The sequence below is a fragment of the Cnephaeus nilssonii genome, assembly GCF_951640355.1.
Source record: "Cnephaeus nilssonii genome assembly, chromosome: 11".
In the NCBI taxonomy this organism is placed as follows: Eukaryota; Metazoa; Chordata; class Mammalia; order Chiroptera; family Vespertilionidae; genus Cnephaeus; species Cnephaeus nilssonii.
The window spans coordinates 60,354,564-60,377,091 of NC_137082.1; the positions used below are offsets into that span (position 1 = coordinate 60,354,564).

General features: G+C 41.9%; 1 protein-coding gene across 1 annotated transcript in view; it reads right to left on the reverse strand.

Moving 5' to 3' along the window:
- LAMA1 (laminin subunit alpha 1) overlaps positions 1-22,528 on the reverse strand; it is a 144,407-nt gene that overhangs the window by 41,483 nt on the left and 80,396 nt on the right. Inside the window, exons 26-39 of the mRNA XM_079783773.1 lie at positions 22,072-22,257; positions 21,410-21,537; positions 20,433-20,553; positions 18,548-18,685; positions 14,299-14,420; positions 11,936-12,022; positions 11,433-11,626; positions 10,317-10,456; positions 7,988-8,077; positions 6,309-6,420; positions 4,499-4,661; positions 949-1,159; positions 651-767; positions 373-536 (exon numbers count right to left, since the gene is read on the reverse strand). Of these exons, the coding sequence (XP_079639899.1) occupies positions 373-536; positions 651-767; positions 949-1,159; positions 4,499-4,661; positions 6,309-6,420; positions 7,988-8,077; positions 10,317-10,456; positions 11,433-11,626; positions 11,936-12,022; positions 14,299-14,420; positions 18,548-18,685; positions 20,433-20,553; positions 21,410-21,537; positions 22,072-22,257 (1,973 nt within the window). The remainder of the gene's footprint in view (positions 1-372; positions 537-650; positions 768-948; positions 1,160-4,498; positions 4,662-6,308; positions 6,421-7,987; positions 8,078-10,316; positions 10,457-11,432; positions 11,627-11,935; positions 12,023-14,298; positions 14,421-18,547; positions 18,686-20,432; positions 20,554-21,409; positions 21,538-22,071; positions 22,258-22,528) is intronic.

Below are 22,528 nucleotides of genomic sequence, written 5' to 3' on the forward strand. Positions count from 1 at the left end.
CAGACAAAGGATAAGCTCCAAAAAGGTAAGAGATGTAAAGAAGTTAATATCTTTGTCCTGTCCACATGCAACTGAGCAAAGCCCTGAGCACTTAGTAGATATGGAACAAGGTCTTGATGGCTTAATATTGTAGCATTATATTTTCTTTAACACCTATTGGGTTCAGTTCTCCATCATACCTTTATGCCGATCGATGGTCAACTACGTTATCAGACACGGGAGGAAATCCCCCTCACCATGTAAACAAAACAGGAATCTTCATTTTTAGACAAAAGAGGAAGAGTGACTTAACATTGTGATCAAAATAGTCATCCTTATTCTCTTTGATCAATGGATCACAACCTCTGGAATTCCTGCAAAATGTGGTCTCACCTGTCCAGAGCCCCTGCTAGTTCCTGGAGCTCAGCTGCATGACCCTCAGCTCTGTAGACAAGGTCAAGCGCTCTCCGTTTGGACATCTGCATGACCAGGTCATCCACGTGGTGCCTGATTTTGGCAGTCCACAAAAGCAGCTCATCCCGGTGACGCTCTAATTGCTACATAGATAAATCAATACAGTGAATATATTGTATAGGCAGCTATTCAGCAGTGTGTGTGTGCATATTTATGATTTGGAAACTATATTGTGGCTCTGCTGAGTAGAAACTTACTGCTAGCGCACTTCGTGCAGCCTTTGCACGTGCTGTGGCAGCATCCAGCAATCTTCTTCCTTTGGCGATGAGCACTGAGGTCACATTTTGTTCTTCTTGAACACGCAGCTTTTTATCCTGTAGCGAAAATCACCTTTAAGGATGCTTCATAAGCAAGTCAGCTTCCGAACACTGGTGCCTGACACTACGTGCTGAAGTAGTGCTAGGGGCTCCTTTTTTAAGAACCTGAAATTTGTATTATTTACACGGGAGAATTTGATTACTAGCTTTAACTGAGGAGAGACCTGTTAAGACTCACATTGAACTCTCGCAGGCTGGCCTTGACAATGAGCAGGAGGCGGCTGCTTTCCTGCGTCTTCGCCTCTGCTTCCCTCACCAGGTCTTCTGCTGCCTGCAGTTCACTGTTGTGCTTTGAAAGGAGGCTGCTTGCTGCTTCCTGTATTACCTTCAACTCTTCCTGTGGCTTCTGGTAATTTTTCTGAATTTGTGACAATAAATCTTCAGCAGCCCTGGCAAATACAGATGGTTCACATAGTAATTCAATGAGCGACAAAGCCCCTGTCACTGAAATGATAGCAGAGGGGTTTTTACACTTCCATGCCTAGTTTTATAGTGTGCAGTAAAGGGTAACAGTGGGCAGAAGGCTGTCCTTTGAAGGGCCTGCTTGCTAGGTCTGTAAAATGTTCCCATTGTTCTCTACCTGATGTCAGTGGCTCACTGTTTCCACTGTCTGTGCAGACAATGTGGTTTATGCTGAATACCTGCTTTCCCTCTGGGACAGTAGAATTTGGGCACATGCTGGGCAGAGGGTGCCCACAACACTGCCCCCCAGTAAAAACCACAAATGCTGAACCTCTAGTGGGCTTCCCTGGGCAGAAACGTCACCATGTGCTGCTGCATTTTCGTAGCTGAGGGAAGAGTACGCTCTGTGACCCCTCAAGGAAAGGAAGCCTGAACGGACACCTGAAGACTCCACCGTGTCTTCTTCCCCAACCCAGCTGTGCATCCTTAATACGTTGCCATAGGTATATGGGCCGCGAGTACAACTCTACGCTGAGTCCTGAGAGTCCTGGTGAAACTGAATGTGACGGTGCTCTCGAGGACCCTGACACAGGCATGATAAGCAACTGATTTGTGTGCTAAATATCCCCAACAATAGGATTGCCATACTTAGCACAAATTACCAATTTTCTAAGGATTATCATTAAAAAGCTGATAAATTCCTACAATAATCCACAAAATTTGAAATAGCATAAGAACAGGGATTATCCATAGAAAATAAGAAAGTGGAGATCAGAGAACACATTTTAAACTTTAATATTTTAAAATAAAAGGTCTTTTTAATAATAATTTAACTAGCAAATTAAAAAGAGAGCAATCTCATGAATAACTTTGTTCTAAATAAACACACAAGACCAACAATGACAGAACAAGGGTGGACACAGGGCCTAGCAGGCGAGGAGAGTCGGGGGCACTGAGGGTGCCAGGGGGAGAGGGACCCTGCCTTCTCCCCTTCCTCTCTAATGCTCTTCAGAAAATGGACTTTTTGTAATTAGACTACGAGATCCTAGTGGGCAAAAAATATCTATTGTTCTCCTTTGTGACCCCAAGTCCTAGTACAATATCTGCCATTGGGGGCTCATTTTGTTGAATGAACGAGTGAGCTGACTGTGGAAGAGTAATGGTGGGAGAGGACGGCCCCACAAAATGACTCCCATGGGTCTCCAGGGAATCTCGTTTCTAATAAGTGTCCATCAACTCTTAAGTGTGGCCATGGGAGGGAGCAACTGAGAGTCCAAGATGAGTGGGAAACGGATGGGTGAGGGGACTTTGGTTAGTGGAAAGGGGGTGGGGCTGGAATCAAATATATGACATTTCTACTTCACTGGGAGGCAGCGGGGAGCTAAGGAAGGATAGGAAGCAGAGAATAGCACAGCTGAGCCTGCAGTAGCCTCCTTAAGAATGGATGGGTCCTGGGAAGAGGAACATGGAGGTGTCAGCCTCTTTCCCACCAGTGCTTCCTTCTGCCATGCATGTCAGGTGAGGGAAGATGTGGGCAAAAGGTCGGGGTCAAGGCAACATGATTAATCTAATGTAAATGTAGCAGCATGGTCTCTGACTTAACGGCCCAATTCCACCCATTGTCCTTAGGGGACTGGGTCTCAGATGTACTTCCTTCTGTTTGGAGTTGGAAAACAACAGTGTTCACAGTCACCCAGACTTAGGCTTGTGGTCAGGGTCCAGATTACCCTGGAGGTTGAAGAGTGGGCAAGTTACTTGTAGTCTCTGAGTCTCAATCTCCCCAGCTGGATTCTCCTCTTCCCCACGAGGTGGCAGAGAGGATCACAGGACAGAACATGAGATAAGAAGCTTGCACCCTCCTGCATGGAGCCCCCTTCCCCACCTCCTGGGCCCTGGCCTCCTCCAATCTCCCCGCAAGGCATTTAGTTCCCAGTTCTCTCTAGGTCTCCATATTCCACCTGATGCCTAAAATCATCCTATATAATAAAAGCCTAATATGCTAAGTGTCCAGTCGTCCGGTCATCCGTTCAACCAATCAAAGTAAAATATGCTAATGATATGCTAAGGCCACTCAACCACTCACTATGACATGCACTGACCACCAGGGGGCAGACAGTCGACTGGTTGCTAAGCCGTGCACTGACCACCAGGGGGCAGAAACTCTGACTGGTAGGTTAGCTTGCTGCTGGGGTCCTGCTGATCAGGACTGAGAGAGACAGGCCAGACACACCCTGGAGCCCTCCCGCAGTCCCTCCCCAGCTGGCAAACCCCCCGCATCCCTCCCCGGCCCCGATTGTGCACCGGTGGGGTTCCTCGGCCTGGCCTGCACCTTCTTGCAATCCGGGACCCCTCGGGGGATGTCGCAGAGCTGGTTTTGGCCCAATCCTGAAGGCCAGGCTGAGGGACCCTACTGTTGCATGAATTTGTGCACTGGGCCTCTAGTATACAATAATGAAAAAGGTGTAAGCTTAACTCTCCAGTATGTTGCCAGTAGAAGTGTACATTGTTTTAAATAATCTTTTAGGAAATAATTTGGAAATGCAAGTCAGGAATCATCAACATGCAAATTCTTTGGCTAAATGATTTCATTTCTTAATATCCACCCTAGTAATATAATAATGTGAAATATAGAAAAATATTTTTGTCTACGATATCCATCACAACATTATTTAAAATAGCAAAATAGATTAAAAATAGTTTAAATGTCACAGTATAGAGAATGGACTTTTGTGTAACTATTTAAGCCAATATTTAAGATATTTATCACAACCCTGGAATAAAAGACAGCTTGTGCTATATTACATCAAGTAATAACTGTGTGAAAATACTAAGAAACATGCCTGAAAGGAAATTACAAGCTCCAAGTGACCATGTCTAACAATCCTTTGTGATCTGTCATTTCACACTGAGGTTTTCAATTAGAGTTTGCATAGCTAAACTGAATTATTTTAGCATAATGTCCATCTATCTTAGAGTTTACAGCACAGGTAGAAGCCACTGACTGATTTTCTTCCATGATAACTGATTGCATTATATTTGGTCTTCAGTAAATACAGTATCACGTTGCTGAAGAGACAGAGAGAAACAAAACCTATGGCATACCAGCACAAACAGAGATATTGGCAGTGATTACAATTTTCTCTATTTGGAGGGCCTGGCAGTCTCTTCATTTACATGACAATAGGGCCCCTCTCTTCTCTTGTGACATTTCTCCCACAGTGAGAGCTTGCCTTCTTTTGCCTCCTCCCACATGCCTTTCCCCCCTCAATACTGAGGTTCTTTCCTCTAATTGGCTGTGTCATGAATGGCAGTATTTAGGGACTTACTTCAGTTCAAGGGTAGCATTTTGGTGCAACTGCATAAAATGCCTTTTCTGTAAGGTTTCTAGCAAAAATGTCATGTTCTTTTGCATATTCTGAAGAGTGGAACTGGGTAGCTGGAAATCTTCATCCAAGGTCTGATTTAGAGTTGTTGCCTTTTCAATAATTTCTATGGAGAAAATTCATCAATCATTTAATAAGTCTCTCAAAAGTAGACAGCACTAAACTGGAAGAACTTGGACCCTTCTTCAGTGAGGCCGCTCTGTTCAGCTGAACTGGTTGAACCTTGAATCTAGGCCAGGCCTGCTGTACATCCCAACACACTCTGGACATCCCCTATCAAAACATTCATGGGGTCCCTGGCTGGGTAGCTCAGTTGGTTAGAGCATTGTCCCGATACACTAAGGTTGCGAGTTCGATCCCCAGTCGGGGCACATACAAGAAGCTACCAATGAATACATAAATAAGTGGAACAATAAGTCAATGTTTCTCTCTCTCTCCCTTCCTCTCTTTCTCAAATGTCAATAAGATAAAATTAAAAATTAAAAAAAACCACTCATGGGCTTGGGATTACTGTTTATTTAATGTTAGTTTTCCCTAGTGCCCTTACTCTCTGGAAGGCAGGGGGCTGTGGCCACTGTTACCTCAGCATTTCCTAAACTGGACACAGACATTTACACATGAAAGCTGTTCAACAAGTACTTACTGCACGAATGAATCACCAATACTTGATACTACTCTTTTTATTAAGCATATTATTTATTCTAATAATTTTCTTATCTTTTGCCCTATAAAGTCTGATTTGCATTAGATTCTGTACTCCTTATGTCCTTACACAATAATCCAAAAAGAAAAGCAAGAATATATTTCTTGTGGCTAGAAAACGGAAAAAAGCAACCTAAAAGCCAGATCAGATGGGACATCCAAATCGAGTAGTGAGTAAATTACTCTAATATTGTGCCTGTGCTTTGGGACCACACTGAAGCTCCACATGACATCGGCTCCTATTGTGGGCAAAGGAATGGTGTCAAGAGTTAGCGACTCACATGGCATTGCTGCCTTAGCATCCATTTTCTGTGGCCAAAAGGCCTGCAGTGACCTTAAACTGACACTTGCCCCCTCATACAAGCACGTGCCCTAGACAGTAGCCACAGGGTCAGAAGCTAATGTAAGTTCCTATGGTGACAGCCCCTGTGATCAACAGTCTCCCCTGCCTCCTAGAGCTTTTCCCTGTGTGCCCCAAGGATAAGACCCCTCTGGAGCTTACCAAAAGTCTGCCTTTTTGGTTTGGGCCTTAGCTCAAGAACCCCAAAGCACTGTACCCACACAACCAAATAAAGCAGGTGCCCAGGTTCTGACTTGAAGACAAGTCAGCATCCCTGCCTTGACCTCTCCATGTGGCCCCTTAAGGCATGCTGGGTACTTTCTCCAGGACCTGTGAGTAAAAACTTCTCTATTTCATTTTCTCCTATGGTCTGTTGTTGGACCTTGCTTGGCTCATCATCTGGCATCCTGTGCACCACTTAACAAGTCTTAATTTGGGAAATTCATAACAGATGGGAAGGCACCACATCTACTTGATAGTTAGGACATAAGTGTAGCGCATCATACAGAAAATAAAGAAGGAAACATGCATTTTTTTAAAAGATAAAACTCTCAATGAAAGACCATGATCTGGACACATCAGGATCCCCAGTCCTTGGCTCTAGCAGTTGAGTGAAAGTAACACACATCTATTCATATGTTGTATAGAGTGAATGGGACTTTTCCTTCCAAGTGAGCATAGACTCCCCAAGCTAGACACTGATCACACTACCTTGAATGCTTATCTTCAATTTCTCAGTAAATGTCATGAGATCTTGACTCTTGTTGAGGATTCTTTCAGTTGCCCTGGCCACATGTTGGCTACTTGTTAACACTCTAGTGAGCTGATAGAAAATAAAGGTCTCAGGTTAGTTTGACTTGAATAATATGAAGCTTTGCTCTTCAAGTTGTCTCTTTTAAATAACAAAATACATTCCAGAATATAAATATTTACACTACCATATAAACCAAGGTTAATATTTTGGGATTGGAAATTAAGTGGTTAATGAAATAATTTACTGCTACCTTTGTGTGAGAAAAGATGACATATTTTCAAAAGCAGCCTAAGTGGTTATTATACCACAGATTCTCCCAGAGTCTCTACTATGAAGATTCGATATTTACTTTATGACCCAAGTATAAAGAATGTAGAAAGAAAAATCTTAACCAATTTTTATTGACTGTGAGAACTTAGTCAAGGAGTTAAGAACATGGAGTCAGATAAACCAGGTTTTAGGCCTAGTTCTGCCAACCTGGAGACCTAGACTGTAACATCTTCTAGCCTCATCGATAACCTGGGGTAATAACAGCACTTACCTCGTGGACTTTATGAAGATGAAATTTGATGATGTATGTAAAGCTGGCAGCCCAAGGACTGAGACTTAGCTGTCCTCAGCTGCTGTTTTTTATTAGGAATGTCATAATTTGTAAAAGGGAAGGTTGTAATTTCCAGGAATGTAAAGTAACTCAGACTAGGTCTAAATGTGTTTTATAGTCAAAATCCAAAGAGAATCTTCTTTAATGAATAGAGAGAATTTATTTAACCAGCTTATCATTTCCTACCAAATGTTTGCTCGCTGAGGTACGTAGAGCCCACACTTAAGCCTTAAACTCGCCCCAAATCATTACTAATTTTAAATTAATAGGAGCCAAGCTAATAATTATTTTTAGAGTGCACACCACTGTGTATGTGTGTAGATGTTGAGAGACAAAGAGTAGATACATCTATGTATAGATACACTATTATATACATATCTAAGTACACACATACATATGCATGTGCGCATGAAATTCTTAAGTTAAAATGATAAATTTGGCAATAAACCCCCTCCCCCATCACCATCTGTGAATGAGGAAATTTCTTTCATCTGACATGGGATAAACAGACTAAATTCCCTGCTGACTTTAGAGCAAGCTCACTTGCCATTCAAAGTCAGAAAATCAGAAGCACATGGCCTAAAGCCCAAACGTTGTACAAACACCACACAACTAGCACCAGGCTATGCTGGCTCTGCCCAGCAAATTGCAGCAAGTGGTCCTGGTGTTGGGGAAGTGCCTCTGAGCACGGAGCTCACCAAGTGCTTAGTTAATGCAGCCCATTTAGGAGAAGGAAGAAACCTCAGGGATCTTTCAATCCCACCCACCCCTTGATTCACAGGAGAAAATGATGGTCAAATGGAAAGGTGACTGCCCAACGGCTCCCTCAGCAGAGGTGACAATAGAAATTAAGCCAGGAGCCTTCCCCACTAACACATTTCTGTCAAGGTTAAAACCAATTTGATCATAACGTCCCTGGAACACAGCTCCTGAGAGGCAGAGGCTGCCTGACCTAACTGGAACCTTTGAGACCGCCCCAATGCAATTGCTCACAAATGCTGGGTGGGAAGTGAGCCCTTTGTGTGAAGAATTTACCTCCCTTTGCAGGTCATCTGTTTGTTCTGTAACACCTTCAAGTTGAAGTTTTAGCAGTTCCTGTTGTGTATTTCCTTTTAATAAAGACTCCTACAAAGAATGAAGAGAACAAATCACAATGCTTCAAAATAAATGTTCTGATTCACTGGTTATCAACTATTTTGTTCACAGAAAGAAATTCTTCTTTCCTTGAAATTGCATTAAAAAATAAAATGAATCACATTTACTTAAGTTTTGATTATAGCAACATGCTCCCATCTGCCACCTTTTGCATGATATTCCCTATAGATGCCCGGCTGGTGTTGCTCAGTGGTTGAGCATCAATCTATGAACCAGAAGGTCACAGATCAATTCTCGGTCAGAGTACATGCCGGGGTTGTGGGCTCAATCCCCAGTGTGGGGCAGGCAGGAGGCAGTCAATCAATGATTCTCTCTCATCATTAATGTTTCTCTCTCTCTCTCTCTCTCTCTCTCTCTCTCTCTCTCTCTCCCCCCTGCTTCTCTGAAATCAATAATATATATATATATATATATATATATATATATATATATATATATATACATATATATTATATATTCCCCATCCATATATGTGTGTACATATATAGACATATATATATTATATATTCCTCACACATATATGAATTTAAAGTATGTTGTGTTGTGCAGAATCCGTTACTCCTGCTTGGGTAAGTCTGGCTTAATTTCATTAGAGTTACATCAATTTTAACCATAATTGCTAACACCTCAAAAATTTCACTTTAAAAACTTATTAGGCTTCAAGAAAAAAAAACACTTATTAGGCTAAAATACAAAAGTATTAAGTAAGTCTTCATAATCACTAACAATTAGTGCTTAATTTATGCCAACAGTCTTCTAATTTTTTACTTGCATGATTGTATTTAAACCTTATAGCAACCCTATAAAATAGCTATATTATTGTTTGGGGGGGGGGATAATTAAAAGACTTGGCCAAGGTTGCTGTGTAGATAACAATGAAAACAGTAAACAGTTAAGAGTTTACATTCTTAATCTACTGCATAATTTAGATAAACATAAAAAGTTATTTAAAGGAATTGGCAAGTGGTTTAAATGGGAGCAAATCATTCAAAAATAGTTAAAATTGACAGATTCATAGATAGAAGGTAGGCTGACAGCTGTTGGCAGGGATTGGAGTTGGGTGAAGGGATTGAGAAAATAAAAGAGAGAGAAAAAACTCATGAACATTGACAATGGGTGGTGGTTTCTGGGGTAGAGGGGGTGGGGGAAGGTAGAGGAGGTTATGGTGGAATAAATAGTGAACATACAATACAATGTACAGATGATGTGTTGTGGAATTGTGCACCTGAAACCTGTGTAATTTTATTAACCAGTGTCACCACAATAAAGTCAATAAAAAGAAAAAAAATATTTAAAATTTAAGACAAGAATTTATCTCACTTGATAAATTTATAATATATTTATATGCCTGGGGCCCCTAGTGATTAAAAAAATAGTATTTGTAGATAGTGTCTATAGTGAGTGGAAAAGAAATTTCATATTTCCTGTTTTTTATGTTAAAAATGAACACACACACAGAAAGAGAGCGAGAGAGAGACACTTGCCTAAGGAAATGTCTAGTCTAAGAAAAGCTTTTAACTAAAAAAGACAGTCAGGAATGACTATCTTGATACAATGAATTAATTATCTCAAATTCTAATGTATAGGTTTTAAGGAAAATTAAGAATTATATATTTTTCCAATTAGCATTAAAAATAGTAGAGTAGAATGCTGTCAATTGAGTCTATTTCTTAACCCCCCCCCCCTTTTTTGGGACCCAGATCCTATTTGACTAAACATAAAACAGGGATATGCCCCCAGAGATTTTTATATAATCTTCTAGGTTAAAAAAACGTTTGCACCTAAAACTCAAGTTAAGAATAACACATTTACAGAAAATAGTTATCTTTAGCAGATTCCAACATTAAAGAAGATACCACTCCAATTTATTTCCTGTATTTGTATTAGGACAGCTATTTTCAAATATCCAAAGGTTTGTCTTAAAGAGGAGCGAGTGAACTTTGCCCTATTCCGAAAGGTGAAGAACGTCCCTGGGGTAGAATTTATAAAAAGGCATCTAATGAATAACTCTTAAACAATTAAGGGGTCCTACAGTAAAACAAGTTAGTGTTGGATAATGAGGTTCCTGGTCACGTTCAAGGGAAGGCTGGACACTTCCCAGCAGTACACGTTGTGAATAAGGAAGCAGGGAGGACAGACAGAATGACTCCTACTATCCAGCCCAACTCCATCTCGCTCAATGACACATCTTTGTATTCCCAGTACCTACCCGGAGATATTTGGTTGTATTTTCCAGGTTTGACAAAATTCCATATGGGACAGGAATGCTGGTAAGGTTCACAGAAAGACTGGTATCACCAATACTGTCTAAGTCATCCAGCAGCACACCTACACATTCATCATCACAGGCTAAAAGAAAAAGAAAGTTAAATTAATGCAAAATGGTCTGCACATTTTCCCGTGGGTGTGCATTAACCATTTTATAATAACAACATGAAGTCATAATAAGGGCAAAGCATACTACAAGGCTTCCAGGAACGGAATCTCACACCACCTGCGTCACGGGAGGTAAGCAGAGAATACTAAGTCCCTATCCTCAGGTGGTGACTCCAAGACTCAGATCAGATAAGTGACTTCCCCCGTCACACAGGAAGAAACAACTGATCCGAGTGAGTCCCAGGTCCGTTGTGTTAGCAGCTCCGACCTTTGCAGTGCATCTGCTCATTTGTGACTTGGGCCAATGGCAACGAATTCCCAATGTGTTTCCTTGCAGAGCCTGGTCTGTCATTTCCTGAGATAGTTTGCAAACATACCTTCAGCAAATTCAAGCGAAGGAGACTGGGGGAAATAATGGGTGTGCTTTTGCTTAAAACAAACACATAAAGAAAAGCTCTTGAATGCCATGATCCTGACATTACTTCCCCCGCCCGCCCCATCTTCCCCATGAACCACTGAGAAGACATCTGTAGATGAGCACTCATGTGCTTGCTATTAAAATAAATCAGAACTGGAAAAAATATCCACAGCAGCCAAGAATGAAGCCACCAGTGAAATCTGAGGAACACAAATGACAACCCACAAAGGTGTTCTCTCTCTGCGCTGACACTTGGCTCCATTAAAGGGCTATTAATGCAGATAAACTATGAAGCTGGAATGACTGTGCTGCTTAGAGTGCTAGAGAGATAAATGTTGCTACCCTAGAACCTTCTGCCTCGGCTCCAAACGCACTATGAAAAGTTCAGTTTGGCAGAATACATAGCAACCCGTGCTTAGTTAAAACAGGACTTTCTCCTGCTGATGCCATAGGGCGCAGTAATAGAAAAACAATAGGAAAACTGTTGAGAGGAAAAACCACCTTTAAACATTCAGGAAGGAAAATACCCACAAATACAATTGCTTTCCACCAGAATGTGCCTGGGTTCACATTCCTCGCATCGGAGGCCCGCGGCCCCTGGCCTGCAGACGCACTGCCCAGTCCCGCGGTCGCAGTCCCGGTGAACGGAGCCATGCGGGCTGCAATCACACCTCTGGCAGGTGTCGCCTGGCATTCCAGGGTTCCCATGATAGCCCGAGGAACACCTGTGGAAAGGAAAATATGCAGGAACAGACAACAGTATCAATGCCAGTAAGATAATATATAAACCATTTCTGCCAAGTGAAGTGCAAAGAACACAGTCCCAGTAACCTCGTTCTACAATTTATATCCTAAAAGGAGGAGGAGATGGTCATAGACAGTGCACTTACTTACCTTAATACATAGATTTTGTTTTGGAATATCAATCATGCACAACCAAACTGATGACTCTCAAATCACTTGAGTAACTATGTCCTACAATATACAGCAGCAGCTGTGCCTTGCAGTTTCCATGTCTGAACGCCACAACATACCTCTCACAGTATTGTCCTTCATAGCCCAGCACACAGGCGTCACAGCGGAAATCGTGATCACCTTCCAAGACACAAGTGGGACTAAAACTGAAAGGAAAAAAAAAAAGTGTTTTTTTTTTTTTTAATTTTCAGACATACTATTTCAACTCTTTCTTATGGGACTTGTTCATTACTCTTAGGGTACAGGACACTGTTCTGAAAATTAAGTGATTACAGGGCACAGTTAGACAAGGTTTTTAGGGCTTACAATACATTGAGCAAAAATATATTGGGGAAAATAAGCATGTAATCAGTACTTGGCACCTCTTGTATCCAAAAGACACTCATTAGACCCCTGTCCAGTGACAACCATGTGAGGGGAAGGAAGCAGATCTTACAGATTCCCCCTGATTAGTCACTAAACTAGAAAGCTTCCCAGGTGAAGGGTCTTGTTCTGAGATTTAGGTGGAGAATTATCTGACTTATTAGATGAAAAGGTGATTAGAGAGAGCTGTACGTGATGACTATGAGTAAGCATGAAAACCAGCAGGGAGAAGAGAGTGGGACAAATGCTGGTGGATATAATGGGCTGCAAGGACAGGCAAGTAGGAACAGGTGGGGCAAAGAAAAGTGAAGAGTGGGGGTGGAATTTGAAAATAAATGGACCTAAAAGTAGGGAGTCGTGTGAAGGACAATTTGAAGCAAAATGATAGAGCTGCTCAGAGTTTAATATCCACTGGGATAATGGACCCCCCCCCCCCCCCCCCCCCCGCCCCCGCCCAGTCATGGACTTCTGATTTTGGCTCATTCCTTTCTTTTCAACCTATGCCTCCACGTTTTAAATTACCAATGCACCATGCACCATCTAGAGGTTCATCTGGGTACTGCAAGCCATTGAAAAAAAACCACCTGGGCAGTCTGGGGTTTGGGCCAGTTAAGAGAAGTTCCAAGAATGAGTTACAAGATTCTCTATCAGCCCTACTTCACTTTTGATTTTTTCCCTCCTTAAACAGCAAAGGGACACACTTCAGTGGAAACATAAAATGTGTGGAAAACAAAGCATGCATTTTAGGGCCCTTCAGGTACATAGCACATTACAAATCTCCGCAGGCTCTTCCTAGCAGTGTAAACTCTAATTCATTATCATAGGCTCTGGGGAAGGTTAGTTTGACTGAAAAAGTAAAATATTCAGACATTACAGGAATGTCTTCCAAACATTTCTCTGGGCACATACAGCCATGGAGCTATGGATATGAATATACATATGAATATAAACTTTTTCCCAAATAGCATCATATTATATAGTCACAATTAGGTAATTAATTGGCCATTTCTCCAATTTTGTACATATAGATATACCTTATTATTTTCTCAGTGTTTGTGAAATATTTCACTCTAGGTATGTACCACAATGTCTACCCATCCCCTGAGGACAGGTATTTCAGTTCCTCCCCAGGTTCTCATGAGTATAAGCAATGATAAAATGTATCCATCTTTACACACATATGCAAGTATTTCTGTATTTTAGATTACAGGAGTGAAATTGAATCAAATTTTATATACAGATTTAATACAAAACATTAATGGTAACAATAAATTTTAGGGTGCTTAATAGTTTACAAGGGAAGTTTACATAGTGCCTCTCATTTGGCATTCACTGTCAAGCATCGCTTTCTTGGAGATAATAGAAGATAGAACATTCAAATATTGAAAAGAAAACTTCATTTTAGTATACTAAATGTGTATATTTGATCTTTCTGTGTTTAATGCCATGTCAAATATTCTAAGCAATAATAAAATGATATTTATGAATTACAATTTTCATTAAAACCAAAGAGGATCCACAGATATTCCAACTTCCACTTAAAATATCTGGTTCTTTTTGGTGTGCAGATAATTCTACACAATCATCATGAGTGCCAGGTAGAACCTGGCCCCAATTTCATCACTATGTAGCATTTCTGCATTTCATCAATCGTCACCAAATATAAATTCTAAACCTGTTCACTTACATTAAATAGGAACGTAATTCCTTATATCATTATTCATAGAAATAATAATTCACCTCTAGGCACACTGGATACATAGGTTAGAGGCTAAAATTGGTCTTAAAAAACACACCAAAAGAAACCACAACAACCTGAAAGTTCTTTCTTTAATTGGTTCCATTTTCACACCCCAGTACCAACACAGATATTTTGCTTTTGAAAAGATTCTCTTCAAGTGCTTGTGAGAATTGAACACTTTTTCTAAAATTAGCCTTTCTCAGCACATGGAGAATATTAGTTAAAATAGACCATGGACAGACCTGGAAACTGGGGCTGAAAACGGAATCACCCCCAGCTTCGGTGGGGCAGGTGTGCAGCGCATCTGCACAAGCTCACCTGGCAGGGCCGCTGTGAGGACAGGTGCAGAGAGAGCAGTCGGTGGCTGAGCCCGTCACCTTCCCATAGTACCCAGGAGCACACACATCACAGTGGTCACCAGACGTGTTATCGCCGCAGTTCTGGGGCCCCATGTTTAAGAAGAGGGAAAATGGGAAGTTGTTAGAAATCATCCTTATCTGGTAACAGCTAAGCACCACCATGTTTCATGTCAGTTTATTTTTAAATCTTAGGGAAGGGAGTATTTCTTCAAGTTTGTTAAATCATGGAAACATTGCCAGCTCTGTGGCCTTCTTTCATTATAAAACTGTACTTATCCAATACAGCCTAGAAATTACTAATACATTCTTCTTATGGAAAATATCCACAGAGCAGCTAGCTTTTGATCCTTAAAATTTGAATCCAAATATATAGTGATTTAAAGTGATTGAAGCACACTGGCTTTGCACATGGTTGGGGTTTAATGATCACATATAGGGAGTTGAAAGAGCACAAGTGAATGAATAAATGACGTGGGAAACAGACGTGAGGGAAGAAAACGCAGGGTTTTAGAGCAGCACCAATAGACTCCTGCAATAACCAAATCATTTCTAGTTAAATTTCATGTCATCATTTGGACCTAAAAGTAGGCTATTAAAAACATTTAACCTATAAGACCAACCAGTTCTTGACATCGAGTCCAACACAAAACCTGCTTTTGTTTGGCCTTGGGCGCTGGACTGGGTCTGACTCAGTGACAGAAGCCACTGAGCAAATGCACTAGCTCAGGCTTTATAGTGGGCAGCAAGAGAGGATGTAGAGAGAAACCTTTTTATATGTTTGAAAATCTACTTTCACATTTTTCTTATTAAAAATGATTCCAGTATTTTTATTTTAAAATTGTATTCCTACTTTACCTGATGAAAATAAATTTTACTGGAACCCAGTTGGCCCCTAAAACTGGCATCTCTTTAGAAGTATAATTTGCAACCACTCTCTTAAAAAGAAAATGTGTGTAAAAGTTGCATGTGTGTATATATATATATATATATATATATATATATATATATATATATACTAGAGGCCTGGTGCATGAAATTCATGCACTGGGGGGAAGAGGGTCCCTCAGCCCAGCCTGTGCCCTCTCGCAGTCCGGGAGGCCCCAGAAGGGAGCAGACCTAAGCAGTCAGTCAGACATCCTTAGTGCTGCTGCAGAGGCGGGAGAGGCTCTCGCCACCACCTTTGTGCTTGCCAGCCATGAGCCTGGCTTCTGGCTGAGCTGCGCTCCCCCAGTAGAAGCACACTGACCACCAGGGGGCAGCTCCTGCATTGAGTGTCTGCTCCCTGGTGGTCAGTGTGCATCATAGAGACCAATCGTCCTGCCATTAGGTTGATTTGCATATTAGCCTTTTACATGTATGGATATGGATATGGATATGGATATGGATATGGATATGGATATGGAGATAGAGATATGGCTGTTAAAGAATAAATATTAGATGGTGAACAGGACTGAAGCAGACTTTTTGATTTTTGATTGGTAACACCAACTCCAACATTAAAAGCTCCCCCTAACATATGAGCTCCCTGGTTTTGAAGACCCTAGAGAATCAAAGACAAGCTGCCCCTAAGAGTGGCAAGCAAATAAGAACCTGTTCAGGCGAACTGACAGGTGGGATGAGTTGGTTGCTATGGGAAGTGCACAGAGAACCTGTCAATTTTTCAACTGGAAAAGGGCTGAGTCCTATCTCTTGGAAGAGAGTAGCTGGGGAGAGGGACCCCCAGGGGATTACTTTTCATGACCAAATGTGAGCTAGTGGCTTGTCTCCATGACTCCAAATACTAAAACTGTACCAATGGGCAGATGATCCAAGGGCATCAGTCCCAAGAGCAATCAGTGCTGCCCAAAGATGCGTTGAGCTGTTGTGGGAGTGAGCAGGAGGTGTGTACATATACATTAAATAACCACTTGGCATGGATATTGTAGTTTAGTCTTAAGATCTGAAGGGACTCTGACAAAAACAGGTCTGTTGCAGCTCTGAACTTCCAAGCTCTAAGCCCAGGCACCATTTTCTGTTAGAGTGGATTTTGGTTATAGTAATTAGCAATACCTTGTAGGGATAAGCATAGAACACAGATCTTCCATAAAAAAGGGGGGAAGAGCAAGAACCAAAATGTGTTCTGCTCAACACCGTGATTTATAATCTAGATTTATCATCTTTTGTCCAGTCTTCTGGCATTATGCATGTCCACTGTGGTGTTACTGCAAAATTAACAGGCCCAGGGGAGGTGTCCTAGGGGTTCCAGGTCACATCTGGCCAACGATTCCCCAAGCAGGGAACTGTCTGGAAGCTATCCATCATGGTTTATGCTGGGAAGACTGCCACAATCTTTCATGTTCTTTCCTAGTACAAATCAACAAGTCAGCTGAAGATCTTGGAACTTTGTTCTGGTGAACTCAGGCCAGGAAAGGCAAGGACATAATTTAATGTCCTGGGAGTATCTAACCTTGTTAAAATAGTTAGCTGCAAATGCAGTCTGAAAGAATTGATCAAATTTTTAAACTGTTCATGTGACCTCTGTCCTTACGATTGGCCAAGGGACCTTCCCACTTAATTACATCTCACTTTATGTTGCCTGAAATCAATTCTCTTTAAATCCTCAGATGATATTTTCCCCCTTTCTCTATTAGCACTCCCTTTTGCCTGGAGCATAAGCTGATTAGAATGAATAAATTTTTCTTAATAGTGTTGCAGCTATTTGCATCCTCATTAAGTCCATTTTACCTTGGATGACTGGAATAATTCTTTAATTCCACATATATAATGGGGTTAGCAAAGGTTAACACATATCTTTTAATTGAGAAAAAACCATGAAGTACTTCAGTTTCTAAATTCACCTATGCACTGCTGTAATTTAGCAATTTCCCTTGTATAAACTGCTTTTAAATTCCACATATGAAAGATGCTTCTCAGTAAAAGAAGAGGAAGGCAGATCTAGTGTGACTGAAGGCCAGTTGGTCCTCATTCCTCTGGGCCACACCCAGGACCCCTAATGCTTCCAGTGTGTCTCTCTTGGTGGGCAGTCCATTTTTCTTCAATAAGTTATTTTACATGAGGCAAGTTAGCCTTGGAACAATTTATACAATTTACCAATGTTTCCACATGTTATTATAAAGGATGAGGTTTTAGGAGTAGGGAAAGAATATCATATTATTCTATGTTATCAATAAGGCCATGACAACTTAAGCAAAATCATGAGCACAAGAGTTCGTGCTCAATCTGGGCCACATGACTTCTGTCTGGGTCACGTGGTCCCTTACAGTGATCAGAGTTCTCCTCATGTCCCTGAGACCAATCTTGGTCTAGGGCAGTGATGGGCAACCTTTTGAGCTTGGTGTGTCAAACTTCGCCAAAAAACTGAGCATAACTCAGGTAGTGTGTCACTTTGAGGAAAAAACTAACTCCAAGACTCTAGTCGCAAATGTTTCATCCTCAGCAAATGTTTCATCCTCGGTATGCGGCCGCCTCAGCGGCCACGTCAGAAATGGCTACGCGTGTCAGTGCTGACACGCGTGTCATAGGTTCGCCATCACTGGTCTAGGGGAAGGTGTCTGAGAAGCAAATGCATACTAAGACAGCCATGAGAATAAAAATTGTTTATAAATGCAAAAAGAGTGCAGAGAAATACATTTTTAACATTGGCATTAACTTATTTTAATACTTCCAGGTGACTCTTCATTTTTTTTTAAAATATGTTTTTACTGATTTTAGAAATAGAGGAAGGGAAAGGGATAGAAAGACACATCGATCAGCTGCCTCCTGCACTCCCCCTAATGGGGATTGAGCCCACAACCTGGGCATGTGCCCTGACCAGGAATCGAACTGGTGACTTCTTGGTTCATGGGTTAATGCTCAACCACTGAGCCACATGGCTGGGCTGACTCTTCAAATTCTATGATGTAAAGTTCTCATCTACTATGACTATAACCACAGGCACCGTTTAGTATAAGCAAGGCCCACTTAGCCAATTCCAAAACTGATGCCTGCAAACAAATTCAAGGAAGCAACATTTTTAAAGAATTTCCATTAGCAATCTCAGACCACTTAGTTAAAACCTTTCTGAAGAAAATACATGTGTATCTTACATTTAGCTAAATGTAAGCTCTCTCTAAACCAAGGGACTGGTGTGACTTTGAACCAGAAATTTCAATGCTCATTGCCTACCCCGATTCTAACCTTCAAGCAAGCACCCACCCAAACAAGCATACCAGACACTTCCCCGTTTCAGGGTCACAGGTGTCGCTGTGGTTGTTACAGTTGCAGGGCACACAAGGAGCAAGCAGAAGGCGAGGTCCCCTGTCACCACCTTCCGGAAGTTTCCCTCTGTAGTAACCAGGTGCACAGTCCTGAGGGTATGCAAAAGGAAAGAAAAGGAATAAAAATCCGATTTTAAATTGGGCAAAAAGTTTGAGTAGGCATTTCTCCAAAGACACACAAATGGCAATGAACACATGAGAAGATGCTCAACATTACACATCACTAGGGAAATGCAAATCAAAACCATGACACACCACCTCACACCATTAGGATGGCTACTATAAAACAACAACAAAAAACACAGAAAAAAACAGGTGTTGGTGAGGAAGTGGAGAAACTGGAACCTGTGCTTTGCGAGAGGGAACATAAAATGGTGGAGTACTGTGGAGAGCAGTATGGCAGCTCCTCAGAGCTTAAAAACAGAACTACCACATGACCTAGCAATTCGGCTGAGAAGCTAGGTTTGGAACTGAAAGCCGGGTGTGGAAAGGTATTTGTATACCCATGTTCATAGCAGCATTATTCACAATAGCCAAAAGGTGATGGATGAATGGAGAGACAGAATATAGTCTATACATACAACAGAATATTTTTCAGCCTTAAAATGAAGCACATCCAGATACATTGTGCGGCATGAATTAAACTTGAATACATTATGCTAAGTAAATGAGCCAGTCATCCTATCTAATAAAAGGGTAATATGCAAATTGACCATCACTCCAAGACACAGATGGCCACCCCCATGTGGTCAAAGATGGCTTTCCCATGTGGACACAAGATGGCCTGCAGGGCAGGGCAGTTGTGGGCAGTTAGGGGTGACCAGGCCAGCAGAGGAGGGCAGTTGGGGGAGACCAGGCCAGCAAGGGAGGGCAGTTGGGGGGGGACCCAAGCCTGCAGAGGAGGGGAGTTGGGGGGGGGGGGGACCAGGCCTGCAGGGGAGGGCAGTTGGGGGGTGGGCAGGCTTGCAGGGGAGGACAGTTGGGGGGGGCAGGCCTGCAGGGGAGGGCAGTTAGGGGCGACCAGGCCAGCAGGGGAGGGCAGTTAGGAGTGACTGGGCCAGCAGGGGAGGGCAGTTGGGGGTGACCAGGCCTGCAGGGGAGGACAGTTAGGGGTGACCAGACTGGCAGGGGAGGGCAGTTAGGGGTGACCAGGTTGGCAGGGGAGGGCAGTTAGGGGCAATCGGGCCAGCTGGGAAGCAGTTAGGCGTCGATCAGGCTGGCAGGGGAGTGGTTAGGGGGTGATCAGGCTGGCAGGCAGAAGCAGTTAGGGGCAATCAGGCAGAGACAGGTGAGCGGTTGGGAGCCTGCAGTCCTGGATTGTGAGAGGGATGGGTTCGGGCCTAAACGGGTGGTCGGACATCCCTCAAGAGGTCCCAGATTGGAGAGGGTGCAGGCTGGGCTGAGGGACACCCCCCCCCCCCGTGCATGAATTTCGTGCACCAGGCCTCTAGTAAAAAGATAAATACTGTCTTTTGTTTCCACTCATGTGAGGCACTTAGAGTAGTCACATTCATAGATAGAGAAAACAGAGTGGTGGTTGCCAAGGACTGGCAAGAAGGAAATGGGAGTTAGTGTCTAATGAGCACAGAGTTTTAGTTTTGTCAGGTGGGTAAATCTAAAGATTGGCTGTACATCACTGTGAGTGTACTTAACCTTACAAAACTGTACACTTTAAGATGGCTAAAATATGTTTGTACATATTTTACCACATTAAAAAAAATTAAGGGAAAAATAATATAATATGACACGCATGCATTCTGTTCATCACTTAGAGCTGCTATAACAAGCATATTTCAACCCAAAACCAGGACATGGACTTGCATCCCAGTCTCCCCACCTGACATGAGAATCCAGCCGCACCAGGAGGGCAGAGACACTTCTCTAACAGCGAGGCCGCCTCCCTCCCCGGGGGCAGCTCATCCGCCTTTCTGCCGACCTCCAGGGAAATGTTTGAGATCCTGGGAAACCGTTGTGTTAAGAAGGATGAGAGAAAACACCAATTTTTAGAAAGACATATCCTATAAACAGCGCAGTAGGTAATGAAATTTGCACATATATTACAGCCACGCTTTCCTCAGGATTACGAAGGAAATGTGTGAAAGCGCGTTCATACTGTCCTTACACAGTGGAGGTTCTCAGGCCACATTTTAGACTTAAAAATCGTGTTACTGCCCTGGCTGGGTGGCTCAGTGTGTTGGAGCATCCTCCCATACACCAAAAGGTTTGGGGTTCAATTCCCAGTCAGGACACATACTTAGGTTGTAGGTTCAATCCCTGGTCAGGGTGCATATAGGAGGCAACAGATTGATGTTTCTCTCTCTCCTTCTCCCTTCCTCTAAAATCAATAAAAACATGTCCTTGAGTGCGGATAAAAAAAAACAGTATTACAGAAAATATACTTGAAAGACCTCCTGAAGTACGATTTGGCCAAAAGTTAGTGGCCTCCTTTATGGGTTAAGTGAGCAGGTGACAGCATTCTTGATATGTTGCTTACAAAGAAATGAGCATTGTGGTTTAAGGGCAGAAAATAGCAGAACTTAAAAATATTTGTTTATATTTTTTCCTCATCTAAGACATTACCATTATGTACTTATATTTTATACCCACATTGGTATGGGAGATGAATGTTCTATGTCCTTTTTCATACATTTCACAATAATATTAAAATTTAATAAGATTTTGGTGGAGAACAGAAATACATATATTAATAAATATAGGAGGTAATGGAGTGAAGTGAATCAAATCTCATCAAACCCCTTCACTTTGCTTTCACATAAGAAAAATATTTTTTAAATTCTAGAAGTTTCCACGTACCTGCTTTGCTGTAGCCCTTGACCATAAGATGCTTTGATGAGAATGTACTCAATGTTGCTAAGAACAGACATAAAATCTGCGCGTGTGACAGGCTTTTCAGAAACAGAATTAAAATATTTCCAATAATTCTGTGGACAGGAAACATATTCAATGAAAAATTCAGAGTACAAATTCTCAGAAGCACACGAACTTACAAAGAAAGTGATTATTTTACATATTTCTCCAAAAATGAGCTCAGTTCTGTGCATGCCACTAAGTTTAATTAAAAGGACGACCTCCTGTCACCTCCCAGGGGGCAGCAGTGCCAGTCTCCTGTGTCCACACACGTCACCCGTGGTCAGTCAGTATCTCCCTGTGAATGAATACACACTGCCCAGATTCAAGCAAGTCCAAAGACTTCCTACCATGATGTCCACACAGCTAGAGAGTTGTATACCAAGATCAAGGATTTAAATGCAATTCCCACTAAATTAACATAAGCCTTACATCAGTGTCTTGAGAATAGGAATTTGATTTCATTTTTAGAAATCTTGCTAAACCCATTGGAATTTTGATGCCAGGCTCTCTGAGATCACTCTTTTGCTAGCAGCTTACTGACATCATTATGTCCACAGCAAAGCTCACACCTTTGAGGGGCTTATATGAGAAGAGCACATGGTCACCTCTTTCATTTCAACTTCTTGCTCTCGCCTCACTCCGTTCTCTGGTGCGGGTGCATCCATGTAGATGACTTGCTTTCTGGTCCGGCCTCCTCTGATGAGCACTTGAGGCTCAAGGTTGAAGGTGCCCATGCCATTGGAGGAATAGAAGGCCACGCTGTACTTCAGTTTGCCACCATAGGCCAGGAGCTACCAAATAGTAAATTATTGTTTACTTCACTGACACAGCATTGATTTAAAACTATTTCATTACAAGCCTGCTGCCATTTAGAAATCTTGCATCTTAAAAATATATCACATGGGTAGAATACGCTGTCTAGAATTTGCTTCCCTCTAATTCTACTTAATTACAGATTGAGTTCACTTAAGCTATAGTCCTTTCTTTGTTAAGTGATTTTTATAAAGTTTTTAAAAATTAAATTTATTGGGGAAACACTGGTTAATAACATTATATAATTTT